Source organism: Phycomyces blakesleeanus, assembly GCF_001638985.1.
Source record: "Phycomyces blakesleeanus NRRL 1555(-) unplaced genomic scaffold PHYBLscaffold_17, whole genome shotgun sequence".
Lineage (NCBI taxonomy): Eukaryota > Fungi > Mucoromycota > Mucoromycetes > Mucorales > Phycomycetaceae > Phycomyces > Phycomyces blakesleeanus.
This window is the reverse complement of record NW_017265150.1, coordinates 1137704-1158627: the sequence shown is the minus strand read 5'-3', so window position 1 is coordinate 1158627 and position 20924 is coordinate 1137704. Positions and strand designations below refer to the sequence as shown.

General features: G+C 34.1%; 9 protein-coding genes across 9 annotated transcripts; 7 read left to right on the top strand and 2 right to left on the bottom strand.

Annotated features, from left to right (window-relative positions):
• Positions 1-638: 638 nt before the first annotated feature.
• Positions 639-3755, top strand: PHYBLDRAFT_171128 (hypothetical protein; the record flags this gene model as incomplete). Its single annotated transcript, XM_018436519.1, has 8 exons — positions 639-765; positions 898-930; positions 996-1163; positions 1249-1695; positions 2383-2626; positions 2705-3331; positions 3377-3556; positions 3581-3755. 8 exons carry the CDS (start codon positions 639-641, stop codon positions 3753-3755), a joined length of 2001 nt encoding a protein of 666 aa, XP_018289107.1.
• A 139-nt stretch (positions 3756-3894) lies between these two features.
• PHYBLDRAFT_171127 (hypothetical protein) lies at positions 3895-5425 on the bottom strand (the record flags this gene model as incomplete). The annotated part of the gene is made up of 6 exons (XM_018436518.1): positions 3895-4056; positions 4131-4316; positions 4407-4712; positions 4769-5116; positions 5166-5178; positions 5391-5425. The coding sequence occupies 6 exons, from the start codon at positions 5423-5425 to the stop codon at positions 3895-3897; spliced, it is 1050 nt and encodes a 349-aa protein (XP_018289106.1).
• Positions 5426-8878: 3453 nt separating this feature from the next.
• PHYBLDRAFT_148282 (hypothetical protein) lies at positions 8879-9201 on the top strand (the record flags this gene model as incomplete). The annotated part of the gene is made up of 2 exons (XM_018432061.1): positions 8879-9041; positions 9086-9201. The coding sequence occupies 2 exons, from the start codon at positions 8879-8881 to the stop codon at positions 9199-9201; spliced, it is 279 nt and encodes a 92-aa protein (XP_018289105.1).
• Positions 9202-11285: 2084 nt separating this feature from the next.
• Positions 11286-11654, top strand: PHYBLDRAFT_72505 (hypothetical protein; the record flags this gene model as incomplete). The annotated part of the gene is made up of 2 exons (XM_018442666.1): positions 11286-11421; positions 11467-11654. The coding sequence occupies 2 exons, from the start codon at positions 11286-11288 to the stop codon at positions 11652-11654; spliced, it is 324 nt and encodes a 107-aa protein (XP_018289104.1).
• Positions 11655-12083: 429 nt separating this feature from the next.
• PHYBLDRAFT_148280 (hypothetical protein) lies at positions 12084-13049 on the top strand (the record flags this gene model as incomplete). Its single annotated transcript, XM_018432060.1, has 3 exons — positions 12084-12191; positions 12366-12564; positions 12760-13049. The coding sequence occupies 3 exons, from the start codon at positions 12084-12086 to the stop codon at positions 13047-13049; spliced, it is 597 nt and encodes a 198-aa protein (XP_018289103.1).
• A 628-nt stretch (positions 13050-13677) lies between these two features.
• PHYBLDRAFT_72507 (hypothetical protein) lies at positions 13678-14234 on the top strand (the record flags this gene model as incomplete). The annotated part of the gene is made up of 2 exons (XM_018442667.1): positions 13678-13880; positions 13973-14234. 2 exons carry the CDS (start codon positions 13678-13680, stop codon positions 14232-14234), a joined length of 465 nt encoding a protein of 154 aa, XP_018289102.1.
• A 508-nt stretch (positions 14235-14742) lies between these two features.
• Positions 14743-16250, bottom strand: PHYBLDRAFT_171124 (hypothetical protein; the record flags this gene model as incomplete). Its single annotated transcript, XM_018436517.1, has 2 exons — positions 14743-14781; positions 15093-16250. The coding sequence occupies 2 exons, from the start codon at positions 16248-16250 to the stop codon at positions 14743-14745; spliced, it is 1197 nt and encodes a 398-aa protein (XP_018289101.1).
• A 212-nt stretch (positions 16251-16462) lies between these two features.
• Positions 16463-17446, top strand: PHYBLDRAFT_171123 (hypothetical protein; the record flags this gene model as incomplete). Its single annotated transcript, XM_018436516.1, has 5 exons — positions 16463-16576; positions 16659-16718; positions 16742-16841; positions 17222-17303; positions 17371-17446. 5 exons carry the CDS (start codon positions 16463-16465, stop codon positions 17444-17446), a joined length of 432 nt encoding a protein of 143 aa, XP_018289100.1.
• An 819-nt stretch (positions 17447-18265) lies between these two features.
• Positions 18266-20148, top strand: PHYBLDRAFT_148277 (hypothetical protein; the record flags this gene model as incomplete). Its single annotated transcript, XM_018432059.1, has 4 exons — positions 18266-18395; positions 19302-19503; positions 19590-19939; positions 19997-20148. The coding sequence occupies 4 exons, from the start codon at positions 18266-18268 to the stop codon at positions 20146-20148; spliced, it is 834 nt and encodes a 277-aa protein (XP_018289099.1).
• Between the last annotated feature and the right edge of the window lie 776 nt (positions 20149-20924).

Genomic DNA, 20924 nt, shown 5'->3' with positions numbered 1-20924 from the left:
AAGTCTTTAAACAAGTATTAAATAGAAATATAGTTGAAGAATCTGCTGTATATATCTCATTCAGAGGAAGACAGATCTCTAGCAATCTGGATGAATGAAAAGTTGCCCTTCCAAAACTACTATATCTTCATTGCCCAGCTATCAACCTTCAATGCCTCCTTATTGCCTTATGTATTTGGATTCTAGTCACTCTCCCAAATTATACTTATGACAATTTTCAAGTCAGTTTATATTGATGCTACTTATGAAATCTCTGCAAGAAGCATGGAAGTTCTTTATCTGATTTTTATATGACATACTGAAACAGACAAATGCATACTAATATCATAAATAATCACAAATAATTATAGTGTTGCCCCTATAAATCAATGACTGGTACATATCCGCACAAACAGTGCACTGGAAAAATAAAAAATACTATAGCTTTAAGTAATCTGAAAAGTAGTGGAAATGTCAAAGTTTTTTTTTCAGCTCAGCCGTTTTTTTATTTAAGTTGGGGGTGTACTGTCCACATATTCTATTGGTTTAGATGGACAATAAAAAATTCATATTTTTTTGGCTTGCTATAAAATCACATCAAATAAAGTATTTGTAGTACTTGTTTCCTTTTTTATTTTATAATTCAAGCTATACACAATATGTTTCCCTCTACCCAAACCCACACCTTAGACTGTTACTGCATTAAATGTCACAACAGTCATCAGAAATCTTCTTATGCTGCAAAGCATACTGAGACTCATCGTAATAAAAGAGCTAAAGTTGAAGGTACCAGAATATTTAAGAATAATATAATATATTCAGTGTTGGTTTTTTGGTTGCTGTATAATAATTGTTTCAATTTTTTATTTTTAATTTTTTATTTATGTTGTTTATTTTTAAACTTTTAATGAAACACAGCCACAATGAGAAACATAGATGTAGATACTGAGGGTAAGAATTTTTTTATTTAAAAGCAGAAAAAAAAACTAATAAACTATTATATTCCATATTTGTAGTAATACCGACTTCTCGTTCCAATTCTGTGGAAGCAATGGACGGTCAGGCCAACTCACCTTTTTTGAATGCCGCCTCAATGTTTGACAATGACAGAGACAACAATGATTTCGATGACAATGTTGAAGATGAAGTCAATGAGATCGAGATTGAGGACTTCAACAGTGAAGGTCAGTGTGGGATACATAAAGAAAACTAAAAGAAAAAGAGAGTAAAAGAAAAATCAAGTGTTAATTTTTTTTTAATTTTTTACAGACCCTTTTGCTGCTCCTGATATGCCCGAAAATGAAGTCTATCAATTTATAGCCATCTTTACAGTACTGTTTGCTTCGCGTCATGTTGTTGATAAGGGTGCTGCTGTCTTGATTGAGTTTATCAACAATCTGCTGAGAATCTACAACCAAGATTTTCAATTACCAACCAGTCTTGCCGGTTTACAAAAAACGGCAGGATTTTCTGCTATTACAAAAGGTATCAAGAAATTTGTGGTGTGCCAAGACTATCATACAGTATATCAGGATATTGTATCTGCTCCTCCTCAATGTGTTTCTGCAAAACTTGGTGCCAGGTCTGCATGCAATTGTAATTTGACAAAATCCATATCTTCCGGTGCCTTAGTTGCAAAGTGTAAATATGTCTACCAATCCATTAAAAATACATTGAGCGTTTTCTTCCGTTGCCCTAGTTTCAAAGCCAAGATTTGTCAATGAAATAAGGAGTTGAAGATGATAGATACTCTGTGCGATGTCTATGATAATGCGATGTGGAAGGAGTTGAAGGACAAGGATGATGTATCATTTGTGTTGGACCCATGCTCACTAATGTTCACACTTAACATCGACTGGTTCCAGCCCTTTGATGGTGTCACTCACTCCTCTGGTGCTATCTATCTGGCCATCAACAACTTGCCCCGTGATGAAAGATTCAAGCCAGAGAATATTATTCTTGTAGGTCTCATGCCTGGTCCAAAGGAGCTAAAAACTGACGAGATCAATAGTTACTTGGAGCCCTTAATGGATGATTTGAAGCAGCTGTACGTTGGCATGCGGATTTCTACACACGAATTCCCAAATGGTGTCAGTGTTTGTGCTGCACTACTGATGGTTGCATGTGATATCCCAGCCACCAGAAAGACAAGTGGATTCACAGCACATAACAGCACATGTGCCTGTTACAGGTGCAGCCGGCAGTTTACTCAGTTAGAGAGCAGCAACCAGGTTGATTTTCGTGGATTCAATTATTCTTGTTGGAATATCCGCAGTGGTGCAGAGAGCAGGTTGCATGCTGAGGAGTGAAAGGATGCAAGTACACTCTCAGAAAGGCATCAGCTGGAGGTCAAAAATGATGTTCAATGGTCGCAGTTGCAACGCCTTGGATACTTTGATCTAGTACATGGAACGATCATTGATCCCATGCATAATCTTTTCCTGGGGACATCTAAGAGATTAATGGATTGGTGGATTGCTGAGAAGACAATTGGACCTGAAGAGTTTGCTTTGATGGAGAAAATTGCAGAGACAATGGTACTGCCCAGAGATTACACCACACTGACAACCAAAATTGGAAAGGGCTTCAGCTACATGAAAGTGGATGAGTGGAAATCATGGGTTCTGATCTATTTTCCTGTCTTGTTGTATGGTATTCTCCCCCCATTACAATTCAAGAACTGGATGTATTTCGTTGATGCATGCTGATACTACGTAAAGCCCAGCATTACTTTTGATGAGATCACCACTGCCCACAGCCTGTTAGAAAAGTTTTGCAATGCATGCAACATAGACTATACCACCACTATTCTCACCTGCAATATGCACCTACACCTCCATCTTCACGAATGCATTCGTGATTTTGGACCAGTGTATGGTTATTGGCTCTTTGGGTTTGAGCGATACAATGGTATTTTAAAGAATTTCAAGACAAATGGCAAAGACGGTTTTGAGGCGACCTACATAAAAAATTTTGTTCAGAATACATATAAGGGTGATTATGTCAATGCTGTTCTTAAAAGTTCTAGCCAGATCCCCTTCATTCACACTCTGTCTAAACTTGTTACAACATCCATACCTACCACCACAGTCACCACTCTCTCCAGTCGCCCATTCAGATTGCAAGCATTCGTTCAAGGCTACACTGATCCTTATAATTCACCCAAGGGTAACAAGCCTCTTCCTCCTTCTACATTTCCTCTAAAATACAAAAAGCCATCAGTAATGGATGATTCCGACTATCTCCATTTACTTGAATATTACCAAGTCGCTTACAACCTTCCAGACCTTGCCAGCTATCAGGACACGTCCTATAATCGCCCAGCACTTGACAATCAAATCATCAAATTGAAGTCAATTGACATTCTTGGTCAACACTATTGAGGAACAAACAACAGCACAATCAGTCGTGGATCACTTGTTCAGGCAAAGTTTGTTGGTAGTAATGGAAACATTATACTTGGATTTGCTGGACAAATTCAGTATCTTTTTACACACTCCTTCCAACTTCCACCCACGCACAATCTCCATCTGACTCGCATGGTTCATTATCATCAACATGTATTTGCATTTATCAAGTAGTTTCGTACTTTCTCTGATAGGTCGCGTGAGGATGACGGTGTTAAATTTTGTTTGCCCACATTCTCTCCTGATAGCTACCATAGCATTATACCTGTACATCGCATCTTATTAGAGGTTGCTACAGCTACTATTGCGACAAGTAGAAATGTTAGCAAAATGCTGGTAATTCCATTGCCAAAGAAGCTATATGCTTAAATAATAAATAAAGTGAACTTTTACATTTCTTTTTCTTTAACAAAAAAAACAGAGCGCGTATTTCTGATATATATGTTAATAGTATTTTGTATGTGAAAAGTAATATATAGATAAAAAGAGAGAGGCAATTTTTGTTTATTTAATACCCGTCTCTAAGGGCCCACTGAGAAAATTTGGGGGTTACGTCATCTGGGGCTGCTGTATTGGACACACTGGTGAAAACCCTCTCCTTCATTTGAGAAGCACTTGACCCCATTGCTTCAATAACATACTCATCAACGAGTTTAATGAGAGTATTGAACTAAAATGATTTTGTTAATACTTCACTTTATATTTTTTATAATAAGACATAATTATTAATATAAAATAATATACCTTGTCACTTCTCCATCCTGGCCAAACAATCTTGACGATGCTCTTCGTGCGATTCTCGAAGTCTTCATCTGCAGATTCTCCATCGGACATTGCTGCCATTTGCATTGTGAAGTCACAATCTCTCTTCATTTGTAGATCAATTGCTTCTTTGTTGTCTGTGTATGCAAGTAAACGGCGAGTATGATTCTAATAGTAGTTTTTTTGTATTAGTATTTTTAAAATTCTCAAGACTAAACTATATTATTTTGAAATTATTTATTTAGAGATTACACTTACATCTCTGGCACGTCCTGCCCTTCTCGAACGAGTGTTTGTTGCTTTTATTTCCTCTTCGGTTTTTCTTGCTTTTGAAACCCGGCTGGTGAAGTTTTTGTGCAGTCTTGCTCTCAAGTCTGCCTCTCTAAATCCCTCATGGGTAAACTTGCGCTTCAAGTTTTCAAGAAGTCGCACCACCAACTCCTTGTTTGGCGACTTGTAAAAGAAAACATTTGTATTCCATCTGGGCTTACTCTCATTTGCCAGGATATCAGCTTGATTTCTTGTTTTCAGCTTGGGATCCCACATGAGATTACGAATATGGGCCTGATAGAATATATGAGAAAATATATCGATAAAATTTTGCACATGTTGATACTCACATAAACATCATTAGAGGCCTTCTTGCTAAACTCAGACGGAGCGTTGAAGGCAGGCTGAGAAACATTAGCCATTGTATTGGTAGGGGAAACGAGGGGGGCCCTGCTTAAACTGTCAATAGCAGTGATTGTCTCAGTGCTGCTGGTGGCAAGAACACCAATTCTGCTATTCATGTTTAGCAATGTATCTTCAACAGTGCCGATTTGTTCTTGTACAATCGACATGTCAGCTGCCATGTTGGTTCCCATGGCTGTCATATTAGTTTTCAAAGTTGAAAGAATTTCCATCAATTGTTCGTTTGTAATCTCAACGGGACGAAGAGCAAGTTGACGTCTTTGAATAGCCATTGTCTACAGAATATAATAAAAGGTAAAAATGTAACTGTTAATTTTAGATTACATTGTTATTGATGCTATTATACAATTGAATTGAATTGAATTAAAAATAAATTATATCAAATTTACATACTTAAATTATTTGAAATAAAATGGGTTGATGTGTGTGTGTTTGAGTATGAGTGCAATAAGTAGCAAGAAAGCAGGAGAAAGAGTAAACAAATTGTATAAAACGTATAGTTTATATAGATATTCAGCATATCTTTGATATATAAGTCTCTATTAATACTTCTTGTAATCACTGAGATGCAAATCGGCTTTCATACTGCTTTAGAACCCAATTGATCAAACCAGTCTAGTCTTTTGTTTCAAACGCACTTTTTTTTTTTTTCTTTTTTTGTTGTTGTTCCTGTTTCTCTTTTTTTTTGCTCTTTATATTTGCTATTGGTCTTTTCTTTGTTTCTCTATCTCTGCAACTTCTATTATATTTGCGAACTATTTGTGTAAGACATGTTCTTTCTAAAAAGTCTTTTTTATAGAAAATAAAAGAATTTATTTATTTTGTTGCCATAGACACACTCTTTGTTGCTGTCTCCACCCATTTTTTTATTTATTTATTAGTCTTTTTTTTTAATCTGCTTTTTTAAAGTATTTTTTTTATATAACTAAAAAGAATTAGTTGTTTCTTTTGTCATAGACACTTGCCCTCTCTTTTCTTTTTACTTCTTTCTTTCTCTTTTACTTTCATACTTGCAAATGTTCCTGGTAAGGCGCTTTTTTTCTTTATTTTTTTATTAGTAATTTCTTCAAATATAGCTGAGTAATAACAAGTGTTTCTGCTACCATAGTCACTTACATATCGTTTCCTTCTGATGCATTCTCTTCACAATGGCCATCCGGATTAGCCAAGTTTAATAAATATATTTTATGTCATTATCTCATAAAAGTATTCTGATTTTTTCCTTTTGTTTTTATAAAATATATCACTAAAAATACTTTCTACAGCTAAACACGACCACCAACACGGTAATATTTTTATCTATTTATTTATTATATTTCTTTTTAATATTAATTAAACTGAATCCAATTTTTACTATAGATAAACAACCCTCTCCAAAACATGTCATGAATCAAAAGCTTCTACCTCATGCTGCTGTCATTGACATGGTAAGACTTTTTTGTTGTTTTACTACCCTTATATGTATCATTATATTACTTATACTGATTATTAATAAAAAACTACCAGATACTATATCTACAAATAAATCTGTTTGCTTTGTGTATTTAAATTAATAATTATATTGCCTAATTCACAAAAATTAATTTTTTCCAATCATTTTCATAGTCAAAGAAATTGTAATGTTGTAGCTTTACTTGTAATCTTTTATTGTTTGGTCTTTGTACTTGATAATTCTAATGTAAGTATTAATGATATATAAGAATTGAAATATTCAACACACACACACATCCATCACTAACGATTTATCTATTCTCAAAGAGTACTGCTCGTACCCCAAAAAAAACATATTGAGCAACTCATTTTTTTCAGGTATTTCTTTTTTGTAGAAAATTTTTCATCCCAAATGAAACAACACGACTGAGCAAGAAGTAGCTAGAGATATAGGACAGTATTATTAAATCTGAAACCTAGAAACATTCTATTCTTTGCAATAAAAATAAAAGTGTAAGCCATTACCAACCTAATAAGTAAGGGAAACTAAATAAATAAAGAACATATTACTGGTCCATAATTTTAAAGACGCCTTTTTTTGTTGTGAATGACCAAACTTCTTAACAATAAACTAGCTTAAAGGTCACCTTTACACTACTTTTAATCTTCATAATGTGTCTGTGCCTGACTTTTACAGTTATATATAAAGAATATCAAAATAGATACGCAGTTTTAAAAAACTTTCTTTTTCTATATCAAGTCAGATAAGTACATTTAAAGTGCTAACAAACCTTATCTACGGCACCCCCCACCCACAATTCTGCTAGTTGACTCTAGTCATTCCACTATCTGTGAAGGTCACTTCCAGCACAAGTAGAAAAAAAATCAACTAATTTAAATATGGAAATTACACTACACTATATCTCATATTTAAACTATCTTATTTTTTTAATTTCTCCAGTAGTGAGTTTATAACTACCAACATCACCATTGATTGTAGTATAACTGAGATCAATGATATCACAGCAGTGTTGTCTCAAACTGCAATTTACTTTTGCGACTTTTATGTTCTTCATGTCTGGTAGCAAAGTCTTGACAGCAAAGTGAAATCAGATGTATTGTACATATCAGAGCAGCTTAGAAATTATAAGCAAAAATTAAAAAATGATCTGAAAGATATTCCTGGAGAAAATTGACTACTTTACAGAGCATATTCAGAGTCAAGATCAATTTCTTCAGTATTTTAAACAAAGGGGGGTGGGAACAATGAAGTTGTTGAGAAGATAGAAAAGACTGTATGTACAGTCTAGCCATCTACAATATCTGACTAACAACTATATCGAATCATGACACAATCAGCTCAGGACAATATATATGAATTGTGTGTGTGTTAGAAGACTAGACCGTTTAGTTTTTATTTTGATGAACAATGTTGAATTTTTTTCAATGAAAAAGTGAAAAGAATTTACATTAACAATGGAAGAATGAGGCCAGTTGAGAACGTACTATCTCAACACTCTTATGCGGCCTCCCAGCTTCAAGAAGACATACTCCCTACTATAATTATCAGCCCATCTGGTGATATTAGAAACAGTATAGATAACTCTGATGAAGAGTAGAAGATCAAGTTGTTCACATTGGAAGATTTGTGGTATAGTGAGTTTGTAATCAATAACTTGATTCAACTATACTCTTGTCCAAGCTTTTTGACATGACAAATACCTTGCAAGCATACTTGTTTGTTGAAAAGATTTGCCAGTCTTAACTGTGTGTACTTTTTGCAACAAGAGCAATATTGCTTGAACTTGCAATTATCTAAGATATCAGTAGAAGTGGATAAGAATAGAAGTGATCAGAATCTGTCATATTTTTGGCAGCAATTTATGACAAGTGTATCATCACTTCATTATCAAAGAAAAGATATGAAAATAATAATGAATATACTAGGAGTTAACTTTAGGGATGTAGATTTGATGAACAGCATGTTAGGAGAAATACAAAAGCAGTTAGATCTTATCAAAAGTATGAATCTGTCATTCTTTAGAAACTTGAACACATAATGATAATAGAAAAACAATATTATTTATTAGAACATATTTTGAAAAGAAAAATGCTTAAAAATGATAAAAGAAAAAAATATATCTATCTATATCTTTAAAAAATAAAAAAAATTAGCAAGATCACATGATATACAAAATCTATCTTAAATCCAGTTTTTTTGTATATCACGTGATAAACGATTTGCTCTATATACTCTATTCTATCTCTAAAAATTTACATCTTACAAAAGTCACATGATATATAAATCCTTCTCTCTCTTTCTTTTTTTTGTTCCTAAAATTCTAACAGCTATAATAAAGAAAATAAAAAAAAACTACTCTCTTTGAATTAAATACATAAAATAGATATAAAATGAATGGATAAATAAATAAATTTATATATAATCAAGTGGGCAAATTATTTTTCAAGATCATAATATGTATCTAGAAATCTCTGATAATGAATATCAATATAATAAATAACAAAATTAAATAATAGAAAAGAATTTGCACGTCTCTTAAGAAAATTGCAACCTTAAATCCTTAGTATCTAAATCTAAATCCAAAATGCTTTCAATTGAAAAACGTTGCTCTGCATGCAAAATGACTGGTTATAAACGTAGCAACCATAGAAGCTGTCCCATGAACCCAAAGAATCGTATTCTTCTTATCCCTCAAAAGAGAACAAGCTTTGTTGTCTTCACTGAAGTGCAATATCCTGCAGAAAGCAGTAGATATAATAAAAATCTTATAATTGTTTCTATATATATTTAGTTACTAATATGAGAGTGAGAAGAGAATCTCCTGAAGATCAAGTAGTACTTCAAGAGGCCACAAGTCTTGTAATTCCTGAAACATTAATTGAGGAGGCTACTGTAGCAGAAGCTTAGGATATTATCTCTGAAATCGAATCTGAGAAAATTGAATCTGAGAAAATTGATACTGTAGACACTGATATTGAAGCTTCTGATAATTCCAAAGAATCTGATAATGACAAAGAAGAGATAGTTGTATCAGCTGCAATTGTTAGATTTTGCCCAACATGTCACAGAGAGAATCATTGTCATAATACAAACTGACTATGTTCTTTCAATTCCAGATATACTAGGAATGACTCCAGTAATCAACATTTGGCTACAGAGAATATTGCCTAACTTCCAGCTCTCTGTGAGCCAAAAGTTGATAATAAGAGAGAAATGAACATTGAATGCAGCTCATGCAGAGCTTTGATGTGGATGGACGAAAGAAATAGAAAATCATAATTGAGAAACCCAACCTTTAGCATGTGTTATGAAAATGGAACATCTGTTCTTCCTAGCCTTGTGCCAACCCCACCTGCAATTGCTGAACTTCTTAATAATAGAACTCAAGATAGAAAACAGTTCCTTTCCAAAATCAGAGGCTATAATGGCACATTGAGTTTTACATCATTGGGAGCAAACATTGATCACAGTGTAGCAAACAATGAAAGCAGAGCTTACAACTTCCAAATTCACGGAACAGTATGCTACAGAATAGGGTCAATCACTCCTGTAACAACTCAAGACATTGATCATCTCCAGTTTACACAAGTGTACATCTATGATGCTCAGTCTCAAGTTCAACATTGGCAGCATCAGACTTTATATTTGAGTAGAGAAGTGCTTGAAAAGTTGGAATTGGTTTTGGAGGAGACCAACCCTTTTATATCTTTGCTCAGATCCATAGAACAAGTTTCTTGCAATAATTAACATACTGTTGTGGTGGTTGAAGTTGAAGAAGTTTTTAAGAGGAAGAATTGAAGATTTGAAATTAGGAACAAAGATTCGTGAGAACTTGTGTAGATTTTGTTTATTGAGAAAGATTTTGAATCAAAGTTTGACGAGGTTCCTACACTGAACTACTACTGCTATTTATATTATTTTGGATCGGGAAAATTATATGACTGGGGTCAGGTAATCGATCCTATCTGAGCCTTAATCAGAGCAACGTGATCTTGGGATAATTAATGTATGATTAATTATATAAATGTGTGTAGTCCCAATGAAGTATTAACATCGAAAGTAAATGTGTTTATGAGTTATAATTATGCTTATAATAATCCACCGATGTATCCCATATTATGGTGATATCATCATATGAAATATAATCACTATCATGCATGCTAAACCTGTGTGTTAAATAATAAAGTAATCGGTAGACACCTTTGACTGGAATAGCTGAGGCCTTATATTATTTCCTTCAGACTTATTCTCAATTACAGCAGTAGTCAATACTCATTTACAACACATACTGCAGGTTTAACCTTGTGATTGATTGCAGAGGGACCTCAGAATCAGAGACGATACAACACACCAACCACTGATGAAGTAGCAGTTTTGATTATGAACAATGATACATGTACAACAAGAGATTTTGTTTTGCATACACATACAAATGACCTTCCGTCCATAAATGTGTATCACCATTCATATGATGCTCTTCACTATGTTCTGATGTTCTCCTATGGGGAAGATAGCTGGAATCTCAGCTCAATCTCTCTTTCTAGAAGACGCGTAACAGTAATACAATAGTATTCTAGCTGTCTCATGTATCGTTGCAATTCCCAACATCATCTCCATCTCTTTGACCATCTTTTTCAGCAATTTATTGTTGATATGTATGCAAAAATTGAACATAACAGACTGCACTACATAAACAGCAACCAAGACAGACTCAGAGTAGACCTTTACTCTGGAATACAAAGTGCAACTAGTTTAAATGACAATGATATTGCCAATATTAGAAAGAAGGTTATCCTTTATCTTCTTTCATTAGTAGCCCACAACATATGCACCAGTTATATCAAAACGATATGAGTATTGTCCATTATTTTGGTAAACTGGATCTATTTATTACTTTTACCTGCAATTCCACCTGGCCAGAGATTATTAGCTCTCTTTTGTCTGGACAAAAGACTAACGACTGACCAGAAATCTGTTCAAGAGTCTTTAACATGAAGTTTAAAGAGCTTATGAAGGATCTTATTAAGAAAAAGATTTTTGGAAAAGTACAGGCCTTCATATATGTCATTGAGTTTCAGAAGCGGGGACTTTCACAAGCCCATATTCTATTGATCTTTCATACTGACAGTAAGTCAATAACAATTGAAGACTATAACTTGATGATTTCTGCAGAAAGTTCTGATTCAGTAACCAAGCCACTTGCATATGCAACAGTAACAAAAAACATGATCCATAGTCTATGTGATGATAAATACAATGATAAAGTTTGCTGCATGAAAAATGGAAAATGTGAAAAAAAACTTCCCAAAAAAATTAACAATGAAACAATAGACAATGGAAATGGCTACCCATTATACTGAAGAAGAGACGAGGGAAGATGTGTAAGAAAGGGGAATCACATGATCGATAACACATAGGTTGTATACCATAACAAGTATCTGTGTGAAATGCAATGCCCACATTAATGTAGAAATTAGTACATCAGTTTTAGCTGTCAAATATCTCTACAAGTATATACAAAGAACATGATTGCACAATAGCCAACATCCAATCAGCAACAGCAACAGCCAGCACCACAAACAACAGTTTCAGCAAGAACAGCTAACAAATAAAATAAAGGATTTTCTTGATCCTATGTATGTCTCAGCTTCAGAGGCATTCTGGAGAATATTCTCTTTAAGCTACACCAAGAACACTCAACACATCAAAGAATGGCAATACATACCAAGAATACTCAGAATATCTAGAATGTGTATTTTTGGGATAACAACAATCTGGATGTCCTCTTAATGACAAATGTTGGCACAATATTGATGGCATGGTTCAAGTACAACAAGAAGCACATAGATGCTCGCAAACATCTCTACTACGATTTTCCTTCTCATTTCATTTGGAATGTAAAAGATAAGACTTGGAAACCAAGACAGAGATATTCACGAGAAATAATTAGGAAAGTGTACATTGTATCCCCAAGAGATTCAGTGCAATATTTCTTGCTGAACTTGCTACACAATGTATCACATGCCACAAGCTTTGAAAATCTGCATACTGTTGAAGGTGTACTTCGTTAGTCAAATCAGGCTGCATGTAGAGCTCTTGGCTTATTGATCAATAATTGTGAATGGGATGCTTGCATGGAAGAACCCCCTGCACATGAGTTACTGTCATCAATAAGACAATTATTTGCTGTTCTCTTGGTATTCTGTCATGTATCTGATTCTTACGCTCTCTGGATTACCCATCACTCCTCAATGATGAAATACTATCTCCGTGCAGCAAGAACAGAGCACAATGAGCCTTCTTTGAAACCAACTTAAGAAATGTATGATAGGTGCATATGGAGCATTGAGAATCATCTTTCCATAAATTCCATATCCATTTCTTCCTTTGATGGTTTCACACTTCTGCCCTTGCCAATTATATCAGAGCAGCCACATGCTTAAAGAAAACGCACATTAATAACAGAACAAGAAGACCTCTGTGCCAAGGCATCCACTTTACCAGATTCTGATCTTTTTCTGTTTAACAGTAATCAAAGAACAGTGTACAACACAATCTTAGATCCACTAAATGCAACTAAGATATCTTTCTGGTTTTTCTTTATTGATGGCCCTAGTGGTACTGGCAAGACGTTCATATTCAATGCATTACTGAGAAAGGTTAGACAGAAAGAAAAGTTTGCCCTTGCAGTAGCAACAAGTGGAATTTCTGAATGGTGGCTGCACAACACATTTGCTTTTCATGATCCCATTTGAGCATGATGTAAACTCTATGTGCAATTTAAGGGCAAATTCTCAAATTGCTCAGCTACTTAAAATGACTAAGTTAATTATTTGGGACGAAGCATCAATAATTAGCAAGAATATGTTTCATGATGTTAGCTAAACAATGCAAGATATTATGAAGTCTACAAATCTGCTACTTGAGCATGTATCATTTGGGGGAAAACTCTTTGTCTTTGAAGGAGACTTCTGTCAGGTTCTATCTACTGTTCCTCAAGCTTCCAAAGCTCAAACAGTAGAACAATACATTAGTAAATCACAAATGTGGAATCAGGTTAAATATCTAAAACTAACAACAAATATGTGCATTGCACAGGCAAGTAGTCCAGATGAAGAAACAGACCTTAGAGAATTTGCTGTCTATCTCTTGCACGTTGGAAGCAGATTAATTTCTACAGTTGTGGGGGGGACTATACAATTCCTGCTCACAATGAAATGCTTATCCATAGCTCTACTCACTATAGCTAAAAAAGTGGCAACATGTTATCACTTTGGTAGCATAACTGCCATTTTTTACATAATAAAAAGTGGCAGATATGAGTCTGTATAGCGCAATTAGAGGCACAGTTGCTATTTTTTTTTAAAAAGATTGAGGTTTGCCATGCCAAAATCCACTTGTTGCTTGCTTCTGGTGACATCCCAGCTGTGGCTGACACGGCGCACATTAGCTCACATGCCAGTTTGTTCGGTTGCCAAATCTGTGAAACAAAGGGAAAAGTCTCAGACAACATACAGCACAGAATGTACTTTGAAGATAGTTCCACTCCTTTGCAACCTTTGGAAGAATTCAAAACCGGCAATCCTGTAAGAATATAACAGTTTAATTAGATTTTTTCTTGTACTAAATAATTGCATATATAATATATAAAAAATATATACTAACCAAAAATTTTTAGTGAGCTGTCAGCCTTCTTCAGATCTTTCTTCTTCACACTAGATGAACTTCATTTAGTTGCAAGAGGAATCAGAAAGCACATTTACGACTTGATCACTGTGTCCCTTACTAAGGAGACAAAATTTTCTTATACCTGTCTGGATGATACCCTCTCTAGCACAGAATACCCATTTTTCGTACCAAGAACTACTGGTTTTATCCATTCAATTGGCGCCCATTTCCATCTAATTAGCATCCGTTTCCATCTAATTAGAACCCATTGACATCTGATTGGCTTCCATAGAAGTTGAATTTGCGTTCATTGCCAACTGAATTTGCTCCCATTGCCATCTGAATTTGCTCCCCCCCTTTTACTATTGGCGGAAGGGTACATGGCACTCAAATTTTTTATTCTTACGCCTTACAATTTTTTTATATAACTGTAGTATTTTTTTTTTGTAAACATCGTACTTTTTTTTTGTAAATGTTGTATTTTTTTTTGTAAACATCGAATTTTTTTTATATAACCGTAGTATTTTTTTTGTAAACGTCGTATTTTTTTGGCATAAAACATGGATATTTTTATTAGGCATAATTAGTTGATAGAGAAATAGAACACATAATAAGAAGTAAGATATAATGAAATACAAAGTAATAAAAAAAGAAAAGCATAAAGCAGTAAAACAAATAAAAAAAAGAGGGACATAAAGTGGTAAAAAAAATAAGAAAAAGAGGGACATAAAGTAGTAAAAAATAAAAATAAAATAAAAAAAGACATAGAGTGTAAAGAACTTAAATAGACATAAAAGACATACTTAAAGCTTTCGCTCTCTGTTCAAACAGCAAGGAAAGAATGAAATGGCATGGTTAATCCAACCCAAACAGTCCAAAAGGGTGACAGTCTTAGCTGATTCTGTAATCCTTAAGATGAGCCCGTCTGACTCTGTAATCTCTTCTCTGCAGACACCAAACTTGATCTTGGACCACATTTCCTCAATTGGATTCAGGAAAGGTGAATACACAGGAAGATATGCACACTTGTACCCACGGGAAGAAATAAAGTCTTTCACCTCATTGGCCTTATGGATAGGAGCATTATCCATGATGAGATAACGTCCTTGCATACCCTGGCTGTCCAGAACGTCCATTGTATGACTAAAAAAGTCGAGGTAGTGCTGGGTTCTGGTGCCAATTTGGCCATTCACCTCAACGTTGGTGTAGATGTCCAACTTTCTCTTCTTCTTGGTTACAACTGCAGTAGGTTTCTTTAACGAGAGGCTGACAATCCCTCTCTCGCACATTGCACCAAGGATGGTGATGGACACACCTCTCTGCATTGGGACAGTTGTCTTAGCCGGGGTGCCACTGACGGAACGGCCAAAAGTTCTCTTGATGTGCATGTTGAAGCCTGCTTCATCGATGAACACACAGTTTGAAAGATAGTTGAAATCCGCAAGTTGTTGCCACTTCAAAATGCGGTCTTGTCTCATCTCAATTGTGCTGACATCGTCTCTCTTCTCAGGAAGCTTCTCCAACTTCTTTATCGTCAGGGCACACTTCTTCACCAAGTGCTTCTGGATTGCTGATTTGGTAATCTGCAGCCCAGAGAACTCTTCCATGACAGCTATCCTTGCTTGCTCCAAGGTAGCATCTGATTTATTTTCAAAAAGCTTCAAAAAAAAAGCAGAGTGCGCCTGGAACAACTTTTGGTTGCCATGTTTTTGTTCTTTAGGCGCAGAAACCTCCTCAACCTCCATCGTCTCCAGCCCATTGGACTTATCAGTCTCCACTGTGGCAGCATCAAAATCGGCCCGGATCTTCTCTCTGGCCAGCCTGACATAGTTCTGGGCAGTCCGGACATTGATCCCCATTTCCCTGGCAGCAGCAGCAGCAGTCTGGTTTTCTGAGAAAACCAAGGAGAAGAGCTTGTTCACCTGGTTTTGGTTGTACTTTTGGTACGAACCTCGACCTATGCTTTCTGCAGTGGGAACAGAATCAGGATTAACATTCTTTGGCTTCTGTGCAACAATGGTTTTGGTGGTGGCCTCGTTGACTTCAGTTGGCAAAAAACATCTGAGACTTAAGAGGTTCGTGACTGCTGGGTTTCTGGCCAAGGTATGGGTCCATTCCATATTGGCATGGTTGACAAAGACATCTGTCACAGATTGGAGTACAACTTCTCCATGCATTTTGTCAACAATCTCTTGGTTGAAATCGCACAAGGGGTCGAAAGCAATTCTAGAAAACTGGGTTTGGTCTGCAGAACCGCTGTGACTGACCATTTCACAGTGCTTGTCCATAACAAATTTGAGGGAGTTGTTGGAAGTAGGCTTTTTTTTTTGAAAATAAAAAGGGTGTTAAAATCGAGGAAGAAAGATAACTGAGAAACTTTTATTAAGACACTGGGGTATATATACCAAAAAAAATATTTTAATAACTTAAACGTTTCTACCAAGGTATAGTCTTGTTCTGTTGTCTTAATATATTTGAATAAAGAACGTGTTGAAGAATAATGAATGTTTACATATTAAGCTTCTTCACACTTTTAAGAACATTTATTTTATTAGCCGATTTACAGTGCTACCAGAGCCTTTATGGTGTCCTGTCCTCTGTCTCAAAGGAAGGGGTGGGATTTCTCCTCATGGGTTTGCCCAACCAAAAAAAAAAATAAAAAAAAAATAAAAAAAAGAAAGTTTTTTTTTGTATAGAGCCAAGGAAAAGCTCAAAATTCAGTTATTGAGATTTTCAGTTTTTCAGAAATTTCTGTGGTTTGATACCATTTTATTTTCAGTTATTAAGATTTTCAGTTTTTCAGTTATTGAGACTTTCATTTTTTCAGTTATTGAGACTTTCAGTTTTTCAGTTTTTCAGTTTTTCAGAAATTTCTTGCAGTAAGATATCATTTTATTTTCAGTTATTGAGACTTTCAGTTTTTCAGAAATTATTTGCGAAAAAATGGTTATGTATATTATAAAAATTTATGAATAAAAATGCTAGTTATACTATTTGAAGAATTATTTTTAAAATTGCTATTAAATTTTTCTTTTTTTTATTTTTCTTTTTTTTTCTTTTTTTTTTCTCTTTTTTATTTTTATTTTTTATTTTTTCATCTCTTTTTTTTTCATGAGCTTGTGCTATTTTTTGTTACTGTTTTTGTGTGCGTAATATTTGGTTTTTTTTGGTATTTTGTATCATGAGGGTTTCCAAAATTGAGATTGGGTAGTATTGTGGGCAAAGCATAATTCTTGGACCACTTTCAATTGTTTAACAGATTGTTGGACATTTACTTGTTTCGAGTGCAGATTACAAAGAGTTGTTGAGTTTGATATTAAGAAGATCAGGATTCTGACATTGTAAAATGGTTGAAGCAGGTGTTAAATAAATATAGCATTTTTTGATTCTTTTTTGTAATGGTATTAGATGCTTGTGTAGAACCAGGTTCATAAGAAATACAATTGCTGTGGTAGTTAATCAGATTACTGGATATTTGAGATAAAAATTGGCAAGTTTTTGTGTGGTCGGTAGAGTGAATTCTACTGTTGGATTTCGAAAAAGTATGGTCAGTGAAATGCACTTAAAAGCATTATGAATATGTGTAGACTGGTTCCTATCGTACAGGTAGATGTTTGATCTTGTAGTTTCTTTGTAGGTGGAGGGTTGAATCGTCACGTTTTCTTTTCAGATTTATAGCTTTTGTTCAAAATACTATAGATTATTTAGAGATTAATATCAATGACTCCGAGGTATAGGCTTTATTTACATACAGAAACATAATGTGATCTGGAAATAATAAAAAAATCCATGAGGTGTAGAGCTTTAAGCAGTGTTTTCATTGTCAGAGTAATATTTAGTTGTTGAAGTGAGCATGAGAATGAGATTTATTGCTGATTTAAGAAGAGAAATAATGAGTTTTGGTATATAAACACCAAATGGAAAGAGAGAGAATTATGATATCTCTTTTAAAAAAGAATGTTTATAATAAATTTATGGCTGCGGGTAATATATTGTCCTATTTATTTTTTATCTCCTTGAGTTCAATTTGTACTACTTTATTTAGTGGACCTTGGAATATTATTTTTTGATATAAAAAGCTGAAAATATAATGACTAATACTATTTAACAACAACTCAATCTTCTTTACATCTATTCTTGCTGCTTCAACTTGTGTTCTGATTTTTATCTTGCATCTTAAGTAATTACTATTTAATTATAACTGCTATGTGCTAGATATAACTAAATTTATATAAAATATGTCACTTTAACATATCTTCCTATTTCTTTATTTTTTCACCTTTTATTATCAGAAAACCCTATAATGTTACACGAAAAACTTGAAGAATATAACAGTGCCTTTGAAAAAATCATGGAAGAGCTTGAAGAGCCTGAAATGCCAGAAGATCCAAAAAGTTCTGCCCCGTCAACAACAGACGAAACCCCCAAAAAAAGTAGAGGGCAATATCAAAAGTCTATGGATAAAGATATAAAAAAGCTTCTTTATCTCTACTTCATAAGGGGATTAACTATCGAAAAAGCCAGCAAGATAGTAAATATGAAACAAACAACTGCTGGTGGCTATATTTTGAAGTGGAGAAAGTTTCCAGTTGTTTTTTTTATTGAAAACAACAAGGAGGCTACAAGTAACAAAAAATGAATCTTTTATTCGAAACTTACTCTGCAATAAAGAAAGAATACAAATAATATCATTGCATTTTTAATTTTAACATAATTATTATAATGAGATACTTGCTTTATTATCTTATAACTGCAGTAAGGTATTTAACTTTAACAAAGTAATCTGGAGAAAAGTTTGCATATTATGTTAGTTCTCTCTATAGATATTTTCTATGATGTATCTTTGTAGAAAGGTCTACATATATGAAGTGCCATTACATTAGGCGTTTGGCACTTATATAAAAAATATGGCAGTTATATAAAAAAAATACGACGTTTACAAAAAAAAATACTACGGTTATATAAAAAAAATACTACGGTTATATAAAAAAAATTCGACGTTTACAAAAAAAAATACGACGTTTACAAAAAAAAAAGTACTACATTTACAAAAAAAATACTACGGTTATATAAAAAAAATTGTAAGGCGTAAGGATAAAAAATTTGAGTGCCATGTACCCTTCCGCCAATAGTAAAAGAGGGGGAGCAAATTCAGTTGGCAATGGATGCAAATTCAATTTCTATGGAAGCCAATCAGATGTCAATGGGTTCTAATTAGATGGAAACGGATGCTAATTAGATGGAAATGGGTGCCAATTGAATGGATAAAACGAGTAGTCTTGTGACAATTGACATCTGTATCACAAGTTCAAGACCATATATGCCAGTATTATTCCAAGGCAGTTTTGATAATGTCTTCTCCAAGATTGACGACACTCGTGCAGTAGATTGGCTTGACTTTCTTCTGTACATTGCTCTCCTTTTTGTTGTCCCATTCTTACCAAACAGGGCTGTCAAAACTGCGGTGTTGTCACTTGTCAAAGGTTGTGCACTGGCATTGCAATGGACACTGACTTTGGAGTTGCTGGATAAGATGGATGTGTAAGTCATAATGCCTCTAACACTATATCACTATATACAAAACTAATCATGACCTTTTTTAAAAATAATAATAACAACAACAATAGACATTTTAAACACTGGCACCACTATCTATTGCAACAAGTCCAGAACAAGACTATATCTCTTAGTGTCTTCAGACCAGTACAGCACTATCTTGTGCATATACTATTCATTGTCAAGCAACTAAGTCTACTTCGATACTACTCTACTTGGTCAATGGAGAGAGTAATTGGTGTCTTTTTCAAGCTAATCAAGTCAAAGTGTAAGGGCAGCCGTAATGCTAGTTTTCTTGTGGAGCGATTTGCATTGCATAACTATATCAACACTGCCATCCGTATCCAGAACGAAATTGATCTTATTCAGCTCAAACCATATGGTAGAGAAAGTTATATGGATCTTCCTAATGATCCTAGTGGTGCGCAGCTGTAGGAGTCATTTTATTGATTTGCTCATTTGAATAATGATTTGATAGAAGGTGTAAGCAGCCCTAGTGTGAAGGATGCCTTAACTAGATACTATCAACAAACTTTGGGTTTGATGATTTCTGATATTGATGATTCTACAATTGTTGTTGCTGGTCGTTTATGGATGAATTTGACTATACATTCATCTTGCATGTATTGACAAAGAAGAAATGAAAGAAGTCATGGTAATCATTACGTGATGTTTACCTGTTTTTACAGAAAATAAGTATATCATTTTTCAATATAAAATCAAAAGTTGCTTATATTATATTTATTTATTTACTTTAGCGACTGTAACATAATTATTTACAGCTGGCTTGTTGGTGCAGTGGTATTCTTCTTCCAGCATTAGAATTCACTTGGCTCTTTTTGTTTCTTTGCTTTTGTTGAAGTAATGAAGGAATATAACGTGGCTGCTCACGACTCATCCATACCAATTGTCAAACAGCAGTCACAAAACAGCTCAACAGGTTGCTAAACACAACCCACATATGCAGTAATAAGTGTCAATGATATTTGTCATCTAGTTGGCCTTATACAATACCCACCAAATGGAAATCAGTTCTATGTAATTGCATCTTATTATGTTTTCAACAATAATATACGCATTACAAAGGGCAACCTTTCTATTTTATAACTTTTTTTATTTTTTATTTTTTATTTTTTATTTTTTATATGCTCTATATACTCTATATTTTTTATGCTTTCTATATGTCCCATGTATTCTATATTATTATTTTTCTTTTCTATATACCTTATGTTTTTTTTTCATTCTCTACATGTTCTACAGGCCATTACGCAATTTAAATTAAAATAAAATTGTTAAGTAAACAAGAAGAGAGGTGTATCTTTTTTTTAAAAAAATAATAGCAGTCATGTTTCCATTTCGTTCACACATTCCATAAAAAATTAATCCAAATAAAACTTGACATCTTT